Source organism: Planococcus citri, chromosome 4 (genome assembly GCF_950023065.1).
Source record: "Planococcus citri chromosome 4, ihPlaCitr1.1, whole genome shotgun sequence".
NCBI classification, from domain to species: Eukaryota; Metazoa; Arthropoda; class Insecta; order Hemiptera; family Pseudococcidae; genus Planococcus; species Planococcus citri.
The window spans coordinates 68300486-68327391 of record NC_088680.1 but is presented as its reverse complement, the minus strand read 5'-3'; the positions used below and the strand labels follow the sequence as shown (position 1 = coordinate 68327391).

The window sequence follows — 26906 nt, the reverse complement described above, 5'->3', positions numbered from 1 at the left end:
TTCGTTTCGAAAAAGTTGAGGGACTCATATCAGCCACTTTTACTGCATTAAGTACTCAACTACATACGTATAGGTTATAAAAAAAAAAAAAACACTGAGAAAACCGACTTTTCTTCAAATAAAATTCTTTTACGAACGAATTGATTCACTTTTATTGAAACATTTGTGCAGCAATTGATCTGTTTACAATCGAATCGAATCATTTACGAACTATTGGCGATTAAGGCTATTCTCTACCCCCAGTGAAAACGTTCGAAATATGAAGCCGATTTGTTCGTTATTTTCATCGTTCGTTCATAAGATTGCGTGTAATCGAGTGAACGAATTTAGTCGTACTTATGTCCCGCGACCCGCTCCCATCTAAACTTCAGACGGGGATTTCTCCGTGAATTTTCAAAATTCTTTCAATTTTTTTCCACCAATGCTAATACTTTATCATTGAAAGCGAGGGTATGTAGCCATATTTTCTAATTTAGCTTTTCCAACGGAGATCTGAGCATCAGTAGTACCTTCATTCAATTCCCAATGACAACCACAAAATGACATAAATCAAAAATATCTCGACATACCCTCGCTTTTGAATGTTTTCTGAATAAAATAAATCAAACCCCACGAAAATCCGTCCAATAGTTTTCCCACAATCCCCGGCCAAAGTTCATAGTTTTCATCAAAATTTTACTGATAACAGGAAGGTAGAGAATAGCCTTAAATAAATTGATTGATTTCTTGGTGAATCATTCGCAAACGGATCAATTAATTTACAATTGACTCGGTTTCTGTGAAACTATTGTATAGGAATTGATCTGTTTTCAAACGAAGTGAATCAAATCGAATCGAATCGAATCATTCACAACTGATTGATTTCTAAGTGAATCATTCGCGAACGAGTTGGTCAATAGTTACTGAATCATTCGCGAACGAATTGATTCGTGTAAGTGACTCGTTCGCGAACGAGTGGATTTATTTACTCAATTTTTGGTGAATCATTCACGAACGAATTGAATAACTATTAGTGAATCATTCGTGAACAAATTGGTTCCTATAAGTGACTCGTTCGCGAACGAATCGATTCATTTACTCAATTTTATTCATTTACTCAATTTTTGGAAAATCATTCACGAACTAATTGAATAATAATTATTAGTGAATCATTCGCGAACTAATCGATTCGTATAAGTGACTCGTTTCCGAAAGAATCGATTCATTCAGTCAATTTTTTATGAATCATTCGTGAACGAATCGATTCATATACTAAGTTTTTGGTGAATCATTCACGAACGAATTGAATAATTATTAGTGAATCATTCGCGAACGAATTGATTCGTATAAGTCACTCGTTTGCGAACGAATCGATTCATTTACTCAAATTTTGATGAATCATTCACGAACGAATTGAATAATTTTTAGGGAATCATTCGCAAACGAATCGATTCGTTTACTCAAGTTTTGGCGAATCATTCACAAACGAATAGAATAATTATTATTGAATCATTCGCGAACGAATCGATTCATTCACTCAGCTTTTCTTTGGTGAATCATTCGCGAACGAATCGATGCATTTACTCAATTTTTGGTGAATCACTCACGAACAAATGTAATTTTTTTTTGCGAATCACCCGCGTACGAATTGGTTCCTATAAATAACTCGTTTGCGAACGAATCGATTCATTTACTCAATTTTTGGTGAATCACTCACTGGCGGATCTATACCTAGACCTACGCATCTGGAGAAATCGTAAATGACGCTAGAAGCTCCAGAATGATCGGAAATGGAATTCGTTTCGAAAAAGTTTATATTAGTTTTAGCCTTTAGGACTCTTCAGCCACTTTTACTTGGTGAAATGAAAACACGTAGGTGTAGGTTAAAAAAAAAAACAGAAAAAAAACACATCCAAATTTTCTTAAATGGCCAATTATGAACTTTCAAAAATCTACTAAAATTCGCATAATAAAAAAATCAATTTGAGGAGCTGAAATTCGGGTTACGGGGACTTTAGACTACTTTCTTCTTCAAAAATTAAATCATTTGTCAATCACTTAAGTTTATTCAGTCAATAATAATTTCTTTGAACACATTTTCGATACTTAAGAATACCTAAAATAATATAGTAGGTACCTATCTAATCTGAATTACAGACCGAACGGATAGTATATAGGTATATATAATCAATAATACATGGCATTAGGTACCAGTTTCTGTACCTCTGAAAATCCTAAATTGATCATATCGTCAGCGAACGAATGTTTCGCAAAAAAAGCCTGACCGTTGTTATATGATCCCTTAGGTAAAAATTGATTCAAGCCTTCTCTCAAAGGCAACACTTTGTATTTCTCTTGATCAAAATAAGTCTTGAACACGCCGAGCATGTAGTAAACACTATTCAAGCAAAAATTAATACTTTTTCCTTCCCAATGACAGTACATCTGTTTCATCTTTTTCTTTTCTACATCGTTTTTATCCATCGCGTGCCAAAACGATATATCTAGGATATATAAACATGGTTTCTGATCATGAGCAGCCCTTCTGTAGTGATCTTCTACTAAGACGGCATCCAATAACGTTTCGCCGTCTCGAATAACTACTTTTAAATTTTTTACATACTTTCCTTCGCCTGGAAAAGCTCTTTCACGGCAATGTTCCTTAGAAAAAATGTTAAATTGTCCTTCGGCTTTCAGGGCTTCAAATTTCTTACTACCCCAGAAGGATGTAAGTAGTTCTGGAATGACTGCTAGATTTCTTTCCTTGGCAGCGGAAGAAAAAAAAACTATTCGAACGCTTTGCTCCAATAAGTAATCGAATAAAATTTTCAGATGAGGTAAAAATACATGCGGGTATCTGCCAATGGATCCGTCGTTATAATGCTGATTCCAGACAATAATCGGACATTCCGGAAAGCACTTCCTAATGATTGCTTCTTTGTCTTTCCACACCGGAAGATCTTTACAAAGTGTACCATCAATATCGAAGACTACTACACGGCTTCTAGTTGATGGAGAAGTAACAGCGTCTGATGATCCTGGTTTCACATTCGTATGGAAAGAAGCAACAAAAAGTTCATTGTTAGAAATTCGTTATACTTGAAGTTTGATAATAAATACCTATCGTAAGAATACAGATAGACCCATTGAAAAATGATCGGATCTGTTCACAATAGATCAGATCCAAAAGGGGAGTCCTCATTGGATGCAACCAAGGATTTGAAGTCTGGACAGATCTGATCAGACCTTATAAGGAAGATTGATCTGATAGGATCTGACCAGATCTAATCAGATCTCACAGAAACTTTAGCAGTTATTGGTATATTTATCAATGATTTTATTGGTTTTTTTGGTGCGTATTCAGATCATCTTTGAGAAACTTTTACTGAAATGTCATAAGTTTCAGCAGCGAAACTTTTGGGTAATTTTTGGAATAGTGTGACTGATGTGAGACCTTCTAGGAATTTTTTTAAATAGCGAGCATTTTTGTCAGAAGGCAAAAGACCTCCACAATTTCAATAAAAAGCAGCTTTTTTTGGTAACAGATGGTGAACGAAAGAATTTTTGCACAAAAGGAAGACTTTTATGCAAGTTTTGGTAAAAAAAAAAAAACTTCATTTCAATATTTTGGCAATTTTCGGTTACAAGGAAGGGCTTTTCAATTATGCTTTATCAAACGGCAGCACATTTTAACAATTATCAAAAATTGGTAAAAAATTTCTTTTCTAAAAAAAAAACTTTGGAATTTTTCGAAAAAGTGAAATTTTTTGTGAATTCTCGTCAAAAAGCAAGATTGAAAATTTCAGCAAAGAGTAGAACATTTTGGGAACTTCTCACATGACAACAATTTCTTGCAAGACAGTGAGACTTTTGGTTTGGAAACAAAGTGAGATGAAAAGCAAAGAAGTATTTTTAGCCAAGAAGCAAAACTTTGCCAATTTCAGTAAAATGTGGGGCTTTTTGGAAACTATCGGCAAAAAATTATATTTTTAAAAGTTTAGTCAAAAAAGCTAGATTAATTTGAAACTTTTTGATTAAAAAAAATGAACATTTTTAATAATTATACCAACCTATTTGAAAACTCTCAGTTTTTTTCAAATAGGTTGATATAATAATTATTAAAAAATAAATGCTTATTTTTAGGTGTCCGCCTGAAAATTGAGCCGAATTCAGATGAGCTCGTTAAATAGGCCGAGAATAAGTACGTAATAACTCGATTTTTGCAGCTCAAATTGATTTAATACGCATCTGGATTCTGGAGAAATTGTAAATGACGCTGGAAGCTCCAGAATGACGCGAAATGGAATTCGTTTCAGGAAAGTTGATATCAGTTTTGGGACTCATATCAGCCACTTTTACTGCATAAAAACACTAGCGCATTTAGCGTTAGAAGACCAAGGTGACCGACTATCCTTCAACTAATTAAATAAATTAATTGATTTCTTGGTGAATCATTCGCATACGGATCAATTAATTTACAATTGATTCGGTTTTTGTGAAACTATATCGTACAGGAAATTGATCTGTTTTCAAACGAAGTGAATCAAATCGAATGGAATCATTCACAACTGAATGTCGATTGAACAAACTGATTGATTTCTAAGTGAATCATTCGCGAACGAGTTGATCAATAGTTACTGAATCATTCGCGAACAAATTGATTCGTACAAGTGACTCGTTCGCAAACGAATAGATTCATTTACAGTTTACTCAATTTTTGGTGAATCATTTACGAACAAATTGAATAAATATTAGTGAATCATTCGCGAACGAATTGGTTCGTATAGTGCCTCGTTCGCGAACGAATCGATTCATTTACTCAATTTTTGGTGAATCATTCACGAACGAATTGAATTATTTTTTGCGAATCATTCGCGAACGAATCGATTCGTATAAGTGACTCGCTCGCAAACGAATAGATTCATTTACAGTTTACTCAATTTTTGGTGAATCATTCACGAATGAATTGCATAATTATTAGTGAATCATTCGCGATCGTATTGGTTCGTATAGTGACTCGTTCACGAACAAATTATTGAATAATTATCAGTGAATCATTCGCGAACGAATCGATTCATTTACAATTGGCTCAATTTTTGATGAATCATTCATGAACGAATCGATTCGTATAAGTGACTCGTTCGCGAACGAATCGATTCATTTACTCAGTTTTTGGTGAATCATTCACGAACGAATTGAATGATTTTTAGTGAATCATTCGCGAACGAATTGATTCGTATAAGTGACTCGTTTGCGAACGAATCGATTCATTTGCAGTTGACTCAATTTTTGACGAATCATTCACGAACGAATTGATTAGAACGGTATCAATGACTCGTTCGCGAACGAATCGATTCATTCACTCAATTTTCTATGAATCATTCGCGAACGAATTGAATAATTTCTAGTGAATCATTCGCGAACATATTGGTTCATGTAAGTGACCCGTTCGCGAACGAATCGATTCATTTACTCAATTTTTGGTGAATCACTCACTCACGGATTTATACGCATCTGGAGAAATCGTAAATGATCCTGGAAGCTCCAGAATGATCGAAAATGGAATTCGTTTCGAAAAAGTTAATACTTTTATTAGTTTTAGGACTCGTCAGCCACACCTACTGTATGAAATACTTTTATGTAGGTGAAAAAAAAATTAACAAACAGAAAAAACACACACACCCAAATTTCCCAAAATGGCCAATGATGAACTTTCAAAAATCTACTAAAATTCGCATAATCAAAAAATCAACTTGAGGAGCTGAAATTCGGGTTACGGGATCTTTAGACTACGCTCTTCTTCGAAAATAAAGTCACTTGTTAATCACCTAAGCAATTAGTTTATTCAGTAAATAATAATTTCTTTGAACACATTTTCGATACTTAAGAATACCTAAAATAATACTGTAGGCCTATACTTAGTATCTAATCTAGAATTACAGACCAAACGAATAGTATATAATCAATAATACATGGCATCAGGAACCACTTTCTGTACCTCTGATAATCCTAAATTGATCATATCATCGGCAAACGAATGCTTCATAAAAAAACTACAACCGTTTTTGTATGTTTCTTTCGGTAAAAGTTGATTCAAGCCTTCTCTTAAAGGCAACAATTTGTATTTCTCTTCACCAAAATAAGTCTTAAACACACCGAGCATGTAGTAAATACTATTCACACAAAAATTAATAGTTTTTCCCTTCCAATGACAGAATATTTGTTTTACCTTTTCTACATCGTTTTTATCCATTGCGTGCCAATACGATATATCTATGATGTATAAATATGGTTTCTGATCATGAGCAGCAAAACTGGGCTCATCTTCCACTAAGATGACATCCAACAATGTTTCGCCGTCTCGAACAACTACTTTTAAATCTTTTACATAGTTTCCTTCGCCAGGAGCAGTTCATCCTTCACGCAAATGATCCTGAGAAAAAATTTCAAATTGTCCTTCGGCTTTCAGGGCTTCAAATTTCTCACTACCCCAGAGGACTTAAGTAGTTCTGGAATGACTGCTAGATTTCTTTCTTTCATAGCAGAAGAGAAAAAAACGATTCGAACGCCTTGCTCCAATAAGTATTCGAATAAAATGTTCAGGTGAGGTAGAAATACATGGGGAGTTCTGCCAATGGATCCGTCGCTATAATGCTGACTCCAGTCAATGATTGGACATTCCGGAAAACTCTTCCTAATGATTTCTTCTTCTTCCTTCCAGATCGAATTTCTACAAAGCGTACCATCAATGTCAAAGACTACAACACGGCTTCTAGTTGATGGCGATGTAACAGCATCTGATGCTCCTGGTTTCACATTCGTATGAAAAAAACAAAACGTTCACTGTTAAAAAATCATTGTATGTACTTACTTCGGTTGGATAGATAGGCCCAGCGAAAAAATTCATATAGGGTCAGGTCCAATCTGGTGTGATCAATCATGTCTGCACAGTGCTCACGAGGGAACGTTTCGAACTCACACTACCAGATTTTAAAATAACCGAGCTATTTCGAAAGAGCATTTTCAAAAACACCCTTGACTAAAATTTCAGATACTAAAGTTCATTATTGAACCTTTAAAGTTTTTTTGAAAACTCTAAAAGCGGTTTGGGGGGGTGGCGATTTTTAAGCTTATTCAATAGATATAATTTTTCTAAGCAAAGTGAACAAATGCGAATATCTAATTACTTAAATTACTCTCCTACGTACACTAACAACTAACTAGCAGTTTTGGACCATTCTGGAGTTTCCAGCGCTAGTTTTTAAATTCTTCCAGAAATTTCAAATCTTTCTGGAAGAGCCGAAAAGGTCAAACTGCGATTGTTTCCAAGGGCCCCGGTCAGATCTGATTAATAAGGTCTCCTGAAATCTGGCTAGATCCAATCATGTCTCTTGGATAGGTTTGAAGAGCTCAAACTCAATCAGAACTTTGATCCGAAGCAGTCTGTTCAGGTGGAATAGTTTCAACACGAGTAGATCTTGGAATTTTATACTTTATGTACATTTTTCAGTGATTTTTATGGCTTTTATGAGTGTTTTTTTATACTTTTTTTATTTTTAATTTTTTTTTTTGCAAATACTGAAATTTTGTCATTCTAAATTCATTTTGTAGTAAGTAAGTAAGTACCTATATTGATGCTTTTTTTTAGTACCTATTTCTGCATCACCTACCTACCGACGATTTTTCACTTATATTTAGCAAATCCAAATTTTCATCATTTTTTTGGCATTTTTCAATGATTACGATGTTGTTTTATGAGCGTTTTCTCATCATTCTCTAACCCATACTTATTTAATGCTTTATAGTTCGTTTTGAGCTATTTTCATTGAAGTTTTTCCAGTTTTCAGCAATTTTTAGAGGTGCTAACCGCTTTCTCGGTTATTTTTACAGCATTCTAAGAGGTTTTTCATGTTTTCATTATATTTTCTTATTTTAGGCAAAAACATTAAAATTCCATCACTGTAGACCACTTTGGTGATTTTCAATTCTTTATGAGTATTTTTCACGTCGATTAGAATTTTTAGCGAATTAGGTAAATGAATTTTCAATAGTTTTAACATCATTTTTACTAAATTTTTTTCGTTGATTTCAAAGCAATTTTACAATAATTTCATAAGTTTTGGCGATTTCTATAGTAATTTTTTTTAACCACTGTTTTGATAATTTTCAGCAATTTTAATACTTTTTTTAAACAGCGTTTTTATTTTTTTCGACGCTTTTTGACACTTTTTCATACAATTCAGGCAACTTTCATTACAATTACCGCAGTTTTCAGTCATTTCTATAGTGATTTCGATTAATACTTTTATAAAAGTGTTTTTGTATCATTTTAACGTGTTATCAATAAGTACCCTTTTAGTTTTTCGTGCATTTTTCAAAAAACTAATTGATTTTCTTTTTCGATAGTTTTAAGTGATTTTATTACTGTTTATAGAGTATTTCTACAGCATTTTACCATGTTTTCAACACTTTTCTATGGTTTTTGGGCAAATACTGAAATTTTATCGTTACTTGATAATTTTAATGCTTTTTTTCAACGTTTTGACGGCATTTTAAAACGTTTTAAACACATTTTCATGCATTTTAGGCAACTTTCGCTGTAATATTAACAGTTATTGGTATATTTATCATTGATTTTATCGTTCTAGATCATCTTTTTCGTACATTTTGAAAAACTCTTACAGAAATTTCATCAGATTTGAGTAATTTTTAGTAACAGTAATGTAACTTTTTACAGTTTTTAGTAACCACATCATTAATACACGTTCTTAACACGCAAATGCTGTTGATAACGCTCGATTCAAGAAGTAAACTAAAATGACGTTAATTCTTATCAGAAAAATCTTCATACTTCTAGACGTATTCTAGACGTATGTAATATGTAGCTAGAATTAGTGAAGGACGAGTTACGAAATTACTTTCACGATGGAAAAGGGTTCTTTGAAGTTCACTATCAAGCAAGAAAAATATATCAGAACATCAAATTTTGAAATACTTTGTCATTTTATCTTTATCCCACGTTTTAAACAGAAAGAATGCACCGATAATTGCATTCGTTGATTTCTCTGAACATTTGGAATCAACATGAAACTCGATTTAGAACTCTTTTTCGATGAGCTGCTTTAATCATTGCGCTTAATGGATCTCTTAATTAGAAGGAGCCCATTTTATTATGAAGGTAAGCCCATTTTCTATTGGTCCTTCACCAGTCAACTGGCAATTCTACTGTCTTTTTAGAACAAATTATATACAGTTTTGCTTTCTAGACTCACATTCCAACCACATACATCCCTATTCGAACAGATTTCTCTTTTATTCTTCATACTCAAGGATCTCTCCTATACCCATACCAAACTACATCTTCAATCTTAGTCACGTTTCTATTTTTACCCTTCTTAGATCTATACATAAGTAATACTCTCGTCAAAACATAATCGTAATCTTACCATCATCCGATGATTTACTCCGCTTTGAAGCTGGCGTGCACGGTTCATCACGAGACTGTTTACACGTGGTATCATCGACAGCACCGACAGCATTACTTTCAGTATTAACTTCGGTTTCAGAGCAGGGTTTCGGTGTGGATTGGGCAGCATCGTCTTTACTGTTTCCCATACTGAGAGGGTCGCTGATCATATTATCTTCTTTGGGAGTATCGACTTCTTCAGGGGTGGGTTTCGATGCGACTTGGTCAGAGGTATCGTTCTATCGTTACTGCTGTCCATACTCAAAGTGACTGGTTGTGCGAGTTCAGCGAGTTGTGTTAACAAGCTGCGATATACCCCTGTACATTAATGAACAAGTACCTATAAATATAAGATGACACATGAAAATGGAACATTATATAAGTTATGTGAATGATTAGTAAAATAAGATATGCTTTCATTACCTTGCGAAGAGAACTAATCAGAGGAATCACCGCAATGAATGATTTCACTCGAATGTAGATTTAGAATGGAAACTCCGGTTGTAATTGCTTTTAACGAAGATTCTTCATTCGAAACACATCAATTTTAATAGTATACCTTCACTAAATGAGGATGAATTATGAAAATGAAATATAAAACATGAGGATGCAGAATGAGGAATGAGAAAGCACGTGCTGCCGTTTTGGTCTTTCACAATTATACGAAAAAAGATACGGAAATTCTGAAAAGATACGGTTTTTTTTTCAGTACTTTATTTTCACTTTGACACTCATTTTATTGATTTTAAAAGGGGTATTCCGGAATCCTCAGGGATCTTGATTCAAAAATATGATAACATTTGCACTCAGAAGTGAAAACATTTCGTGATTCATGTGATAATTTTAGAAAAGGGAAGGCAAAATTACTGCTCGAGCGAAGCGAGAGCGAAAATTTTTTGAAAAAAATGGGTCTAAGAAACGAAAAAACGTCCATTTTTTGCATGATTTATTGGAGAAAAATCAAAAAAACCGTTCATTTCCGTAGGTTTTTCATAATTATACGAAATTTTAAAAAATATACGGCAATTCTTGGCAATTCTTGGCAAATTATACGGGAATTATACGGGAATTGAATTATACGGAACGTTATATGGAGATTTTAAAATTATACAATTTCCGTATAATTATACGGTAAACGGCAGCACTGGTTATGAATGAATGATGTAAACTTTGACTATATATACATGGACTACTATCTTCATTGTTGCCGATGAAGCCGAAGTAATAGAGGTACTAGATCGGGAGCATCGGGAATTTTCATGCGCGCGCAGGAATCCCACCCACCCTCGCACCTTCCAATCACGGTGAACCACGGAGCGACGAACACCCTCCTACGTTCCAACAACCGCTACGCTCGTTGCAACGAAATCTCGCGCATGCTCAGAGCCCATGTCCCGATCTAGTACCTCTATTGCTTTGGCTTCACGATTCCCATTCAACAACAATAGGAGATAGCAGTCCATGTATATATAGTCAAAGGATGTAAAGCTCTTTAATACAAGTATGGAAATAGAGTATGCTCTTAAGAAAGTCATAGCATTTTACGTATGTGTTACGTAAAGCTCTTTAATACAAGTATGGAAATAGATTATACTCTTAAGAAAGTTATAGGATTTTACGTAAGTTTTACGTACTGCGCAGTGCGCGAGCACGCATCAAATCAGCTGTTCACGTACAACGTTGCACCCCCTTGGTTGCTCCACCGCGTCACGACACCAACCTGCCATGCGCAGTACGTAACACATACGTAAAATGCTATGACTTTCTTAAGAGCATACTCTATTTCCATACTTGTATTAAAGAGCTTTAGAATGATGTACAGGGTCAACAGGGTGTCCAAAAATAAGGGATTTCATCAGCAAAAACGGGAAAAAAATTTCCCCAAGGAAAAATTGAAAAATGGAATAACAATCGAAAAAATGTGCTTTTGAATTTTTGTTTCGATGCGAAATGAAAGATTCTTTCGTGTTTCATTGATGCAATCACTCAAACGTCCAAATCAAATATTCAATTATTGTTATCATTATGCCATCAGTGCCATCACGCATTTAAGCATTCCTTCCTTACTTACATTTCAGACTGAAATGTATGTAAGGAATGCTTAAATGCTATCAGCTCACGAGTTTTGTGCGCGCTCTACAGTCTGTTGGAGGAACTATGGAACGCGTCGCAGTGATTGGCTGGCGCGTTTTGTTGCTTGTTTGTTTACTTTTCAAAAAGGGACTTTTCTTATCACAAAATTGGCCTTTTCAGTTTTCACGACGCCTTTTCATTTTATTTTCAATTTGTCCGTGTCGCTTCAAGTTTCAAGTTTCAACTAAACTCATATATTAATTGATTTGTTTTATAATCTATTCAATAATATTTATTGTGGTGTGTAGTTTTAATTTAAAATGGCTCATAATAAAGCGGACGACGTCGTTATTCCTGAAACCATAGTAGACAGAACTCAGAAGTACGAATACCAGATATGCCCGGGGAAAGTTCTACGGAAAGGTAAACCTTTATTCACTTCTTACTCGTACACTAGTTTACGTATATCTTCTAGAAACCATACCAATCAATTAACGAAATGCTTTATGTTGTGTTTAGGGAGATTTCGCAAGATTTTATGAGATAACAGATGTGGCTACCGGTCGCACGTACTTCGAAGATGATGAATTCGTCTACGTCGTATTAGAATTATGCCAGAAAAGATCTATTATGGAATTACTTAAGTAAATAAACTCGAACTGTTCTATGTAGCATATACGATAAGCACTTTTTGCCGTATTTCTAACTGTTTCGTTTCATTTTCTAGACGCCGAAAAGTTTTAACCGAACCTGAAACCAGATACTACATGTATGAAACAGATACTGGACGGTGTGCTGTATTTGCACGATAATGGAATTATTCATAGAGATTTAAATCCAAGTAATTTATTACTAAACGACGAAATCGAAGTAAAAATCGGCGGTTTTGGACTCGCCACGAAAATCCAATACGAAAAGTAAGCTTGAAAGATTACTCGGTGTTTTTTTTTGTATAGTTTTTAACGGTCATTTTTTTTTCATTTCGCAGTCTTTATTTCATGGCGCCGGAAACCATTATTAAGAGAGAAGAAGAACACGATTTTGAAGTTGATGTTTGGTCGCTCGGTTGTATTTTGTAAGCGATCGAAAAGGAGTATTATGAGCGATGTATTTTTTTCATCTAGAATATAATTAGGTATGTCGAATAATCTCGATGAAATCGTGTTTTAATGTTTTTTTTTTTTTTCTGTAAAGGTACACGTTACTCGTTGGCAAGTCTCCTTTCGAAACGAATTCTTTCCGAGAAACCTGCGAACGTATTAAACGCTGCGATTACAAAATTCCCACTGAAATCAAAGCTCCTGCTGCCAATCTAATCAACTCCATGTTATTACCAGATCCAAAGAAAAGACCCACAGTCGATCAAATAATCAGATCCGATTTTTTCAACGGTATTTGAAACTCGTATGTACCTCGGATTCTATCTCAGTTCGAACGTGTTTTTAACTGACGCATTTTTTTTCTTCGCAGGTTATATACCTTCCAAACTGCCGGTTTCGTGCTTAACTGATGAGCCTAAACCCAAATATTTCGATTATATGGCTTCTAGTGAATCGGATTCGAGTGGTGAGATTATTTTTATTTGGAAATTTGCTGTCGATTAAGTTGAAATAGATTCGTATCTGAAAATTACAAGCGAATCTTCTTTCAAAGACCCACAGTCGAGCAAATCATCAGCTCTGATTTTTTCGAGGGTATTTGAAACTCGCACTCGGATTCTATCTCAACCAAAACGTGTTTTTAACTGACGCATTTTTTTCTTCGCAGGTTCTGATTCTGCAGGTTCTGATTCTGAACTCGATTATTCCCGTGATATGGCGGCTTTGGGATATTATTCGAAGGGTGAGATTATTTTTACTTGGAAATTCGCTATCTTCTTTCTTCGATGGAGAGGCACGTTTATCTCTTATCTGAATCAATTTCCATCTCTGGAAACTTCGATAGAGTAAACACTCATGAATGAGGTGGACGCATTCAAGAGTCACGTTATCAAAAAAACGACATCTGTGGATGTCTGGACGAAAACAAATGAATTGAGTGGGAGTATGAGAAGAGTACTACAATATGCTTTTTAAATTGCTGAAACCGTTTCTGAAAAAAATTCATTTCAAACGATCGTTGTGTTTTTTACTCGCTCCTCTTCGCAGGTTTTCGGTAGAAATATTAATCGAGTCATTAGTATTTTTGATTTATTGAAATTTTCAGATCCCCCCTCCACATTTTAACTGAACGTAATCATTTTATGATTTTCAGGTGCTAAAGACACTGAAGACAGTTCAGAGTGATTATGGAATCAACCAATGGAACGGTACAGGTGAGCGAATAATCCAACCTCGAATTAACCTCAACTTCGCAACTGCTCTATTTTGTACCATTTTAATTTTCTTTCACTTTGCAGGTGAACTTCAACGATCACACCAAGATAATCATGTGTCCTCTCATCCTCTGATGGTAGCCGTCACCTACATGTTTTTTTTTTCATCGCTCTTTTATAGTTTTAAATCTCGGTGAAAATTAAAATGCGTTATGGTTTTGTTTCTTGAGTCATCCCAATTCCCAACACTCTGTCTATCTTATTTGTTAATCGTTTTAGTTTTCATGCATATAATTATTTCCGAGGCTTTGCAATATTCATGCCTAGACATACACTGTGATACACTGTGATGTTCGATTTTCTATTTTAGCATGAAACCTCTAGTCGAATGTACTGGTTTTTTTTTGCAGTTTTGTTTTTTACTCTTATTCTTTACAGTACTATTTTTATGATCATCTTTTCTACTTATGTGTAACAAATTTAGTGTATCAGTAACGTGTGATAAAAGTAATGTTACCTATTATTTTTAGTACCGGTTTGCATTTAAAAATAATCGCTCTCCCCTCACCCCCTCAGGTATTTTTTAATTTTTTGCTAGATTGCGATTATTTTAGAAACTATGGCCGTTCTGTGTTTAAAATGGTACCAGAATATGGGTGCTTTGTTTTTGTCCCATTCCTATTTTTGGGGTTTTATTAATATGTACTTGGATTGCACACGACTCTGGGTATGTTTTATTTTGCATGAATTTTAGATGTTTTGGGATCTGTTTCAAGTTCAATCTACCGAATGTTTTTTAATTTTACGATTGATTGAAGTTTTTTTTTGACAGTTTTTCTCTTTAGTTTTTTGACCAGACCTTATTTTGTCAGCTTGCTGGTGGATGAGGTGCAATTGAAAAAATTAAATATGCGTTCGGTTCGGTGATTGAACAATTTTTCAGTTGTTTTATTTAACGTTATGATAAGTGGATTTTTTCCATTCGTTTTTGTTTTTTTTTCTCAAATTATTATTCCACTATTCGTTCATTTTGTAATAAGAGTCAATTTTGAGAATTTGAAAACATTTTTCTACCTAACCTCTATATTTTTGTTTTTCATTTTTTTATTTTATTTTATTTTTTTGTTCGTTCATTTGTTTGATGAGTGTCAATTCTGAATTCAGGGCTTGTACTCAGTTACTTTTCAAGAAACTAAGTTATACTGAAGTTATTGAAAGGAGCTTTTAGTTAGGTACCAACTAGTGAGTTATTTTTTCAAAAATTCAATTTTTCAAAATCATAATTCTACTTTTCGAGGAAAAAAATGAAGAAATTTTATCGATTTTTCCAAAAAATAGCAAAAAAGCTTGGCTTTGGTTAAGATTTCTAAAAGTGTAGTTTCTGACCAATGTCTTCCCTTTTGTCAATATTATCAAAAGAAAAAAACAACAAGTATCACAAGGTTGCGAAAAAGTCTTTACGAAATGACTAAGAAAATTTATTTTCTACTTAAGCTCACTTTTTTGTTAAAAATGGCAAAAAATTTTAGTTTTGTGTAAAAAGTTACTGAAAGTTGTCGCTTTTTCAAAAAAAAAAAATTAATAAATAAATTGTCGAAAAAAACATCGCAATTTTTAATGCCTAAAATGGTCAAGCCTGGAATTTTTTCCCAGAAATTTTCAAAAACACTTGCTTTTTTGAATTTTGTCAGTAATTACTTTTTAAAGCAAAAAGTGCTTAGCACTCTCATTTTTTAAACAAAAATTGGAAAAAATATCATTGGAGCTTAAATTTGACTAAAATTTCCGCTTTTTACAAAATTTGTTAAATAATCTTGTTTTTACACAAACAAAACTCAATTTTTTGCTAAAAAAATGCTAGAAACGTTCAGTTTTTTGTCTAAAGCGCTGAAAATTATCGCTTTTTTGCAAAAAAAATTCAAAACATAATTTGTCAAAAAAGCTCTGTCTTTTGCTTCCTATACTTAATAGTTGAAACCGGTTCATTGGTTCGCATTCAGCAACCAGTTTATGATAATCACCTGAAAATTGGAGATAGAGAAAAAAGCTTGAAACAAAAGTTGTAGATTGTAAGAAATTGAACCATTTTTGCTGATAAGATTTTGAAACCAGTTCATTAATTATTTGCAACCAGTTATCAAAAATTACCTAAAAATTGGAGATCGAGAAAAAAGCTTAAAATATAGTTGTAGGGAGTGAAAAATTACACAATTCTGTACAATCACATTTTGAAACCGGTTCATTGGTTCACATTTAGAAACAAGTTTTTGACAATCACCTAAAAATTGAATATAGAGAAAAAAGCTTTTGGAACAAAAGTTGTACAGTGTAAAAAATTGAACCATTTTCATTGTTCAGATTTTGAAACCGGTTTATTAATTTGCAACCAGTTAACAAAAAACACCCAAAAATTGTAGATAGTGAAAAAGCTTGAAACAAAAGTTGTGGGGTGTGAAAAATTACACAAATCTGTCAAATCACATTTTGAAACCGGTTCATCGGTTCACATTTAGAAACCAGTTTTTTACAATCACCTAAAAATTGAAGAAAGAGAAAAAAACTTGAAACAAAAGTTGTAGAGCGTGAAAAATTGAACCATTTTCGTTGATCAGATCTAGAAACCGGTTCATTAATTTTCAACCAGTTATCAAAGATTACCTAAAAATTGTAGATAGTGAAAAAAGCTTGGAACAAAAGTTGTAGGGCGTGAAAAATTACACAATTCTGTCTAATCACATTTTGAAACCGGTTCATTGGTTCTCATTAATTAGCAACCTGTTTTTTGACAAACACCTAAAAAGTGGAGATAGAGAAAAAAGCTTGAAACAAAAGTTGTAGAGCGTGAAAAATTGAACCATTTTCACTGATCAGATTTTGAAACCGGTTCATTTGGTTCACATTTAGAAACCAGTTTTTGACAATAGCCTAAAAATTGAAGATAGAGAAAAAAGCTGTAAAAAATTGAACTATTTTTGCTGATTGGATTTCATAAAAGGGTAATTAATTTGCAACCAGGTAACTTTTGATGGCTTGCTGCGAAATAACTGGTTGCAAAATTAATGAACCGGTTTCAAAAAAATCATATCACGTTTTTGTCGCCTTAGTGTATAGAATACTGAATACATTGGCCTATAATAAAAACCAGTTTGAATTTTTTGACCAAATCGGTTTTTCAATTTTTGGACACCCTGTGCATGGGCATGAAATTTTCAAAGTCGCTTTTGAAAGCCCTTATTTTTCCCTACTCAACACCGCTTCATTCATCTCGCTAGCTCTTTCCACTTGGAAATAAAAGCCACTGATTGTGAGCCTACTTTTGTGTCATACTTTATTATTCAAGATTTGAAGAAAAAACGAATTTCTCTTTGAAATTTTTTCAATTTGAATTTTCAGCGAATTAAAGGTCAATGCTTTACCATGACAAAAACGATTTTGGTTCCATGTTTTTAGTTATTTTTTCCACGAAAATTACTAAAATAAGTAATACGTATACTTATTTAAAATATATTCAAAAAATTTTCAAAAAGGAAAAATTATTTGAGGGTATGTTTGAAGATGAAATGAAAATTTTGAATTAGTATCTACAGAAGGCTGAAAATCTAAAATGACTTGTGAAATTGTGTTTGGAAGGTGAAAATTGGATTTGGATGAAATTGAATGTTTCCCAAATTTGCTCAGTATAGGTAATCAAAAAAATAGAAAAAAATTTAAAATTGGTTTAAAAAATTAAATGAATTTCCAAAAAAGGAAAACGCAGGATTTTTTTACATTTTTCATAATGGACTTTGGAACGACCTTGAAACTCAATTTCCAAAATAATTTTTTTTCAAATAAAAATCATTATTGAATTGTCTAGGTACCTACTTCTATTCTCCTAAAATGCGAGTTTCAGAAGTAAAAAAAACAGATCTTGGGTAATCTCGAATCAATAATAAAAGAGCAATTTGAAGAAACGCTTTATTTTCGACTTAACTAAAATAAATTGGCGGATGTATTTCAGGATGGAATCAATCAAGTTGGATTATTCGATTCGCAAGCGACGATGCTTATTGCTTCGAATTTGCAACGAGTGGCGTCATTTTTCCTTCGTTCAGATTGTTTTTGAACATTAGCCTTTCATGGTACACAGTTCCTTCGGTGATCACATCTGAAGTTTTCTTATTTTCTAAAATAGTGAAGTGATTTCCTTCGACGAAATGTACTTTGACCGGTGTTTGGAAGAACTGCGCAGAATTCATGAAAAAAAAAACTCAGATTAAAATTCAATTCAATTTCTCAAGTGATCTGATTTAATAGCTCTCAGAGTCCTGTCATAAAAAAATGTTCATTTGGCTGGCATTATTTTGAATAGATATGCAAAACAGTTCAATTGGATTTTCAAAGGGATTAAAATTCAATTATTAGTTCTTACAAAGTAGCACAACAGGTCAACGGTAAAAATGCCAGCCAATTGTAGCTGCTACTTGGTTTATGGACTGTATAATCAACGAATGGAAAAAATAATTAACCTGTGATAAACTGTAATCGTCAGCCATTTGTAATGGTATCTCCGTAGGTCTAATTAAAGTAGTCGAAGCTTTCAGGCAATTTTCAGGTAATCCTACATAATCTAATACAGCTTTAATACGAAGGTATCCGGCGGTCATCAATGCTCGTTGGTATTGTTTACTGTGTTTAATTTCAGGCGGTGTTAAACCAATAACTAAATCTAAACGAGAATTCCAGTCAGGTAGTTGATATAATTGGTCGGCGATCTAAAGAACAACAATATTCGTTATTCAAAAACAAATCACCATAAAGATTATCTTTACTTCGCTCGATGCTTCGGGCCAAATTAAATCCAAAAATCTAAGAATGAGTTTAACTTGCACTTCGTTATCGATTTGATCGGTCGTTGATATGAAACTTAATTTAGTAATAGTTTTCAAGAATTCGGGCGAACTGTCAATTAACCATAAACGACCGACTCTTCCTTCTTCTTCTAATAGTCTGACCACTTCTAATGCAACCATACCACCGAATGAGTAACCAATAATGTGGAATTCTTGATTGGGTGGTAATCTGCTGGTGATGTGCTGTAAAAGAGACAGAAAAAAACGATAGAATGCCTCAAATAGGTACATACCTATGTAAATGCGGAAATCTAGATAAGTATAGGCAAAGTTTACGTACCACCATTAAACTCTAGGCTATTCCTTGGATGGTTTCGGGAGGATCTTCGTAACTGTATTGCAGGCAGAGCACTTGGAGATTTAGATTAACACCCAAGGGTTCCATGACATTTGCAATACCTGACAAAGAATTTGAAATTCAATGAATCAATCAATTTCAATATTTATTTATTTCTAAAAATATTTCGAAATTACAAAATATCCCCCCTCCCCCTATGCGGAATTACGCTAGCGAGTGGGCCTCCATGGTAACATTGTTCATGTGAAAAAAAATTTAACAGATTGAAGGAGGAGAGAAACAAACAAAACAAACCAAAAAATAAAAAATAAAAACGTAATTAAGCAAATGAAAGAGTATAAAACAAAACTAAAAGCTAAAAATAATGAACACACAGGAAAGTTTAACGACAAATTCACCTATATCATCCCAGAATAAAAATGAGTGCATCTACAGCGGAATAACAGGACCTCACATACTATAAGCAAACATCACACCTCGGGAGTAATAAGGTCACATCTCAAAAAAAATTGATTTTGATGTTTTTGCATTTTTGGGGTTTATATATGACCCCCCTCAACCAAAAATTACACTTTGAGTTGGGTACATTATCTAGATCTTGTAAAAAACGCAAATGGCCTAACTCAAAATCTCAACAACATTGCAAGTTGTTTGGAGTTATAAGGGTACATCTCAAAAAACTCCACCTTTTTTGAGCAAATTTCATACATACAAAGTGTTAACAAATAGTTTTGATTGTTTTGAATGTTTGTCAATTAGAAATAGTCACAAGGAGTGCATTTTTTATTGGATGGTACCAAATACCAAATGGAAAAATTTTTTTAAATTGACTAGAAAAAAACTAACGACATTATGTTGATTGGAAATTTAATTCTCTCCAACTTTGATATCATGAAATTTTTTTTGGGTGCTTCCTTTCGCCTCCACATCAACTTTAATGAAAGGTTATAACTCAAAATGTTTTCCAAACATTGAAATGATTTTATTTTTCAAAGTGTTCTTATGCTAAATGAAGGTACGATACCAGATCTTTAAAATGAGGTGCTATTGTACCTATGGTATTTTTTGGAAAATTGAAATTTCCAAAAAGCAGCTGGAAGCTTCAAAACCATTTGAAACCACTTTGTAGTCGACTTCATATCGCGTTGAAATTAGTTTGCCAAGTAAATTTCAGCATGCTAACTCCATTTGATAAAATGTTGTGGGAATTTCAAGTTTCAAAAATCTACTGGAGGCTCCAGTAATTTTTCAAAAAGTCACTGGAGGCTCCAAAACGACTTGAAATCCACCTGCAGTCGACTTCGTAGCGTATTGATATCAGTTCGCAGAATGAATTTCGGTTTTCTATCTCCATTTGATAAAATTTTGGGAAATTTCGAGTTTCAAAAATCTGCTGGAGGCTCCAGAACTGCTCAAAACTGGTTGAAACAGTTTCCAATCGATTTGGCGTGTCGAAAATAGGGTATATATTCCAAACTTCAGCGTTCAAATGGCGCTGCATGTGGGAGCTACCATTTAAAATTTTTAAAAAATTTCCATAGATGTACCTTTTGATGCTTTTTCGAAATATTCAAGTTTCGAGATGGGATCTCTCAATGGAGGAGGAGCACTTCCACCCACAATTTTGGGTGAAACTTTCGAAAGAAAATCTGGGGCATGTGATATATCGAATTCTATGTTTTTGGTGACGCTGAACACGAATATGACGTCAGATTTTTGATAGGACCCCATCCACGGCCACCAGCACCTCCCCAAAGGGGGTAAAAGTTCAAGAAAGCGTTTTGTCCGTGTGACACATGCAATAGTATGGTTTTGGTGGCGCTGAACTCGAATACGACATCAGATTTGTGATTGGACCCCATCCACGGCCTCCAACAATTTTTTTGGACTTTTACCTACTAGGGGGAGGTTTTGGGGGCCATGGGTGAAGTCGATTCGAAAAACTAAGGTAATATTCGAGTTCAGCGATATCGAAAACATACTATTTCATGTGTCACACTAATGTAACCATTTTGGGGGGTTCACCCCCTTTGGGACGGGTCCAATCAAAAATCTGACGTCATATTCGTGTTCAGCGTCACCAAAAACATACTATTCCATGTGTCACACGAACAAAACGCTTTTTTGAAGTTTTACCCCCTTTGGTCCCCGTGTAGGGACCAGTCAAGAATATCCTTATGGTACCCTCTGCCTGTCGTAAAAGGCGACTAAAAGAGGACCAGGCAAGCGCGGAGGCCTAGATAGCAGCCCTATCACCGTGATATATCTGGCATGGCTGGTAACCAAGTCAGACAAAAATCAACCTTACTCAAAACTCACAAACAACAGGAAACAGATGGAACTATGGGATCCCAGGCGGAGGTGAACCCCTGGTTAAAATAAAAACGCACGCTAACGAAAGGAAATACAAATTCAGAAACTGGAATGTAGGAGGATATGCAGCCAAGGAAGCAGAAATAAACGGAATTCTAAGCAGCAGAAATATAGACTTTGCCGTGATGTCTGAAACAAAGAAGAAAGGAAGTGGAACAATTGAATCTGGAAATTACATCCTTATCTACAGTGGAGTCGACAAGAAAACCAGAGCTGCAGGCGGAGTGATGTTGCACATACATAATAATAAACACCGCAAAAACATCGACTCATACAACATATGGCATGAAAGAATTGTATCAGCAAGGATGAGATTGAAAAAAGACTTTCTTACAATAATCGGAGTATATGCACCAGAAGAGGGAAGAGAGGAACAAAGCGAAGAGTTCTACGAGCAACTACAGAGGGCAGTACAAGCAGTAAATCCAGAAGATAAATTGGTAATAGCAGGAGACCTGAATGCTCAGGTAGGAGATAAGCGTGTAAAGACAGTAACTGGTACGTAAAGGCGATATGTCAAACCTGAAAAACTACCGAGGAATAAGTCTACTCAACACCTGCTACAAGATATATGCGAAAATACTGGCAAAACGACTGGCAGAGCATGCAGAAGAAAAGCTGTCAGAAAGTCAAAACTGATTTAGAAAACGTTACCTTAATGCCAAATCCGAGTATGTCCATCCAAAAAAACATCGTCGTTTTGCGCCACTGATAAGACTCTGGGAAGCCCTGAATTGAAAAATTTGCATCCGAGTACAGTTAAATGCACCACCGAAGATGCACGAAGCTGACCGATGTTCAATCAGAACTCAACGAACCCTTCCGAGCATATCCGAACCTTATCAGTGATACGTAAAATCGTACTTTTTTTGTATGGACATACTCGGATTTGGCATTAAGGTAACAAAAAGGAAGATCATGCACTGATGCAAGTTATATGTACAGTAAAACTACTGATGGAAAAACGGATCGAATACAACCAGAAACACACATGTGCTTTATAGACCTGGAAAAAGCATATGATAGGGTTAATAGAAAAAAACTGTTTGAAGTCCTAAAAGATGAAGAGATAACATATAAAATGCGAAAGGTGATAAACAGCATATATAAGAACACTAGAATAAGAGTACGAATTGGAAATAAACTCTCAGAACAAGCAGAAATAAACAGAGGAGTTCGCCAGGGATGCCCACTGTCTTGTGTTTTATTCAACATGTACATGGATCACATGGTAAAAGAATGGCAGAAAATGAAGCCAAAAGGAATCAAGACAGACAGAAGGCAAGAAATATCAACAGTATTATTCGCAGATGATCAAGCAGTACTAGTGGAAACAGAATATGACCTACAGAGATCAATGTATAATTTAACAAAGACATCAGAAAAGTATGATATGAGAATATCTTCAGAGAAAACAAAAACAATGGCCTTCAAAGGAAAGGAGCCAGTAAGAAGCAAGATTGTAATAAATGGAAAAATCATTGAACAAGTCAACAATTTCAAATACCTGGGAACACGATATCATACCAGGGAGAAGTAGATGTTGGCGGAAAGATTGCAAAGTTCCTGAGAGTCACAGGACTGATAAATAGGACACTGAGAAGCAGTAAGGTGCGAAAAGAAACAAGATTGAAGGTGTACAATACCCTAGCAATACCAATGATGACGTATGGAAGCGAGGTATGGGCACTGAAGAAATCGGATAAAAGAAGAATAACGGCAGCAGAGATGAAGTTCATGAGGAGAACGGCAGGGGTGGCTCTCGGAGACAGAGTCCCATCCGAGAAAATAACAGCAGATCTCGGAGTGAAGCCAGTCATGAAGAAGATAAAACAGTATAGGAAAGATTGGAGAAATCATGTCAAAAGGATGGAGGAAACAAGATCACCAAAACAGGTCCTCCAATATACACCAACGGGGAAGAGAAGCAGAGGGAGACCAAGGAGGAAACTCACGGATACCTCAGGCTCATCCTCAACAGGTTCCACACCGCAGCAGACAGGCCAATAGGCCTACCGCTTATAAGGAAACAATGACGACGACGACCTTTGGGGAGGTGCTGGTGGCCGTGGATGGGGTACTATCAAAAATCTGACATCACATTCGTGTTCAGCGTCACCAAAAACATAGAATTCAATATATCACATGCCCCAGATTTTCTTTCGAAAGTTTCCCCCAAAATTGTGGGTGGGAGTGCTCCTCCACCATTGAGAGAGATCCCATCTCAAAACTTGAATATTTCGAAAAAGCATCAAAAAGTACATCTGTGGAAATTTTTAAAAAATTTTAAATGGTAGCTCCCACATGCAGTGCTATTTTGAAATTTGAACTTTCAATTTGAAAGTTCGACTTTCAACTTTTAAAAATTTCAAAATGCTTAAAAAGTTTTAAATGCAATGCCTTTTCGAACTGTGAAATCAGTTTTGATCTAAGTATTATAGTTTTGGAGGAATGAGCTGCTGAAGTTGACTACCTCGAGACAATGTGAAAATAATGGAAGGCCCCCTACCCCTCCCTGAGGGGGCTGGGACCAAACTAATTGCGGGGTTCTTACTTACTGGGTGGGTAGGTACATATTGTAAAAAAAATTTAAGCGAAATCAAAAGACATGACTTTCAAAATTGCCCTTTTTTTGGTTGAGTTGACATGGAATGACCCTTTTTTCAACGTTTTGACGGTATTTCAAAACGTTTTAAACACATTTTCACGCATTTTAGGCAACTTCCATCATTCGTGTAATACTACATACATTAACAGTTATTTTATTGGTATATTTATCAATGATTTTATCGTTTTAGATCATTTTTTTCATACATTTTGATAAACTTTTACAGAAATTTCATGAGTTTTGAGTAATTTTTAGTAACAGTAATGTAATAAATTTTCATAGTTTTTAATAACCACATCATTAATACACGTTCTTAACATGCAAATGCTGTCGATAACATTTGATTCAAGAAGTTAATATTATAAGGTATTAGAAAAATCTTCATAGGTGGCAGGTGCTTCTAGACGTAGGTAGGTAATATGTAGCTAGAATTGGTGAAGAGCGAGTTACGAAATTACTTTCACAATGGAAAAGGGTTCTTTGAAGTACCTACACTTCAAGCAAGAAAAATTATCAGAACATCAAATTTTGAAATACTTTGTCATTTTATCCTACGTTTTAAACACAAAGAATGCACCGATAAATGATAATTGCGCTTAATGGATCTCTTAATTAGAATGAGCCCATTTTATCACGAAGGTAAGCCCATTTTCTATTGGTCCCTCACCGATCAACCTGCAACTCTACTGCTTCTTTAGAACAAATTATATACTTACAGCTTTGCTTTCTAAATTCACATTCCATCCACATCCATCCCTAATGGCTAATTCCCTAGGGACATGGAAAAAAATGGCCGCGAGCCTACCACATTATTGTTATCAATTCTGAGGTAGCTTGCAGCCAATGATATTTAAGCGTTCACATGATGCCAGCTTCATTCAGCCAATCAAACTTCTGTTTTTGGTTTCTTACCTCAGAATTGATAAGGGAGCCAGGCACAGCCATTTTTTGCCATGTCCCTATTCTTCATACTTGTTGTAAATAATAAGTCGATTTTATACTCGGAAAATAGCTTAAAGAATAATCAAAGACTAGAAACGTTCATAATTACTCGAATAAACGGAGCTCTACACTAAGGTAGGCTTAAATAAGAAGACGATGCGCAAATATACAAAGTAACGTGTATTCAACAAGATAGGAAAAGTAATAATGAACAGTACAACGTTACAGAAAAGTCTCAAAAGCTCAAAGCAGAGCTTTAGTCATATCTATTAACCTATTAACGTATTACAAAACGGTAACTCTATTTAACTAAACAAACTTAACCTACTAGTAGTAACTTAACAATTACCTATCTAACATAATATCTTAAATACGAGGTAAATACATCAAATTTTCAACAATACTCAAGGATCTCTCATACCCTTACCAAACTACCTACATCTTTAATCTTAGTCACTTTTCTATTTTTACCCTTCTTAGAAAACATAATCATAATCTTACCTTCATCCGCTGAATTTTTACTCCGCTTTGAAGCCAGCAAGCACTGTTCATCATCACAAGACTGTTTACACATGGCATCATCAGCAGCACTGACATCATTACTTTCAGTATTAACATAAGTTTCAGAGCTGGGTTTCGGTGTGGATTGGGCAGGTTCATCCTTACTGTTTTCCATACTGAGAGTGTCACTGATCATATAATCTTCTTTGGGAGTATCAACTTCTTCAGGGGTGGGTTTTGATGCGACTTGGTCAGAGGTATTGTTACTGCTATCCATATTCAAAGTGACCGGTTGTGCGAGTCATGTTAACAAGCTGCAATATACCGCTGTACGCAAATGAACAAGTAGGTACCTACCTATAAGATGACATAGGTATGAAAATGGAACATTACTTATATAAATTATGCGAGTGATAAGTAAATAAGACGCGATTTGATACAATGCTTTCATTACCTTGCAAAGAGAACTATAGTCTGTCTCATTTAACTTGACCATTACCAATACTTACACACTACTCTATCGCATTGTGTAAATACAACGCACAGTTGCCACAAATAATTTCAAAAGAAAACAAATAGTAAAGTCAACCCCACCTTACGCGGCAAATACCGCAAAGTAAAGCAAATGAACATGCTGATTTTTTTTTTTTAATGAAAATGAATTGAAACTTTGAAACATTACTTATTTGAAGATAATTTGAAGTAATAAGCACGATCTTTAATAATAATAATGGAAAATAACATGAAAAATGTAATTTTAATTGTGAAAATAGGTACTGATAACATTACATTTACAGTATTTTCATTTTTGGAAGCCAGTAAATATTATTTTTCATGGGTAATGCTTGACTTTGTTGTATCATGTAACGAAATTATGCAGTTGTAAACATCAAAACATTGCACATTTTGACAACGTAGGAAATTTTTGAGAGGTCAAGTTAAATGAGACAGACTATAATCAGAGAAACCACTGCACTGCAATGAATGATTTCACTTCGAATACAGATTCAGAATGGAAACTCCTGTTGTAAATGTTTTTATCGACAATTCTTCATTCAAAATTCGAAACACATGAATAATGATTTTATACCTTCACTGAATGAGGATGAAAATGAAATTTAAAACACGAGGATGCAGAAATGAGAAAGCACATTTTTCTTAAAGAAATAATTGACATAGGTATGAAAATGGAACATTACTTCTATAAATTATGTGAGTAATAAGTAAATAAGACGCGATTTGATACAATGCTTTCATTACTTTGCAAAGAGAACTAATCAGAGGAACCACAGCACTGCAATGAATGATTTCACTTCGAATATAGATTCAGAATGGAAACTCCTGTTGTAAATGTTTTTATCCACGATTCTTCATTTGAAATTCGAAACACATGAATAATAATATTATACCTTCACTGAATGAGGATGAAAATGAAATTTAAAACACGAGGATGCAGAAAT

At 34.5% G+C, this 26906-nt stretch overlaps 3 protein-coding genes and 1 pseudogene across 4 annotated transcripts in view; 1 reads left to right on the top strand and 3 right to left on the bottom strand.

The window, feature by feature from the left end:
* The window catches only part of LOC135845254 (serine/threonine-protein kinase polo-like), a 149719-nt pseudogene that overhangs the window by 66104 nt on the left and 56709 nt on the right, over positions 1-26906 (bottom strand).
* LOC135844267 (uncharacterized) lies at positions 1915-10620 on the bottom strand. The gene is made up of 3 exons (XM_065362419.1): positions 9869-10620; positions 9426-9785; positions 1915-3017 (listed from the first exon to the last, which is right to left on the bottom strand). The coding sequence occupies exons 2-3, from the start codon at positions 9613-9615 to the stop codon at positions 2167-2169; spliced, it is 1041 nt and encodes a 346-aa protein (XP_065218491.1). The 5' UTR covers positions 9616-9785; positions 9869-10620; the 3' UTR covers positions 1915-2166.
* On the top strand, positions 11686-14056 carry LOC135844054 (serine/threonine-protein kinase PLK1-like). Its single transcript, XM_065362152.1, has 9 exons — positions 11686-11941; positions 12038-12162; positions 12246-12435; positions 12507-12593; positions 12713-12909; positions 12989-13084; positions 13286-13360; positions 13772-13832; positions 13917-14056. Exons 3-8 carry the CDS (start codon positions 12290-12292, stop codon positions 13801-13803), a joined length of 633 nt encoding a protein of 210 aa, XP_065218224.1. The 5' UTR covers positions 11686-11941; positions 12038-12162; positions 12246-12289; the 3' UTR covers positions 13804-13832; positions 13917-14056.
* LOC135843323 (fatty acid synthase-like) overlaps positions 17793-26906 on the bottom strand; it is a 42753-nt gene continuing 33639 nt past the window's right edge. For both annotated transcript variants that reach the window (XM_065361158.1, XM_065361160.1), the window contains 4 exons: positions 19005-19123; positions 18644-18907; positions 18341-18586; positions 17793-18055 (listed from right to left, as the gene is read on the bottom strand). In XM_065361158.1, the coding sequence (XP_065217230.1) occupies positions 17879-18055; positions 18341-18586; positions 18644-18907; positions 19005-19010 (693 nt within the window). In that variant the 5' untranslated portion in view covers positions 19011-19123 and the 3' untranslated portion in view covers positions 17793-17878. The remainder of the gene's footprint in view (positions 18056-18340; positions 18587-18643; positions 18908-19004; positions 19124-26906) is intronic.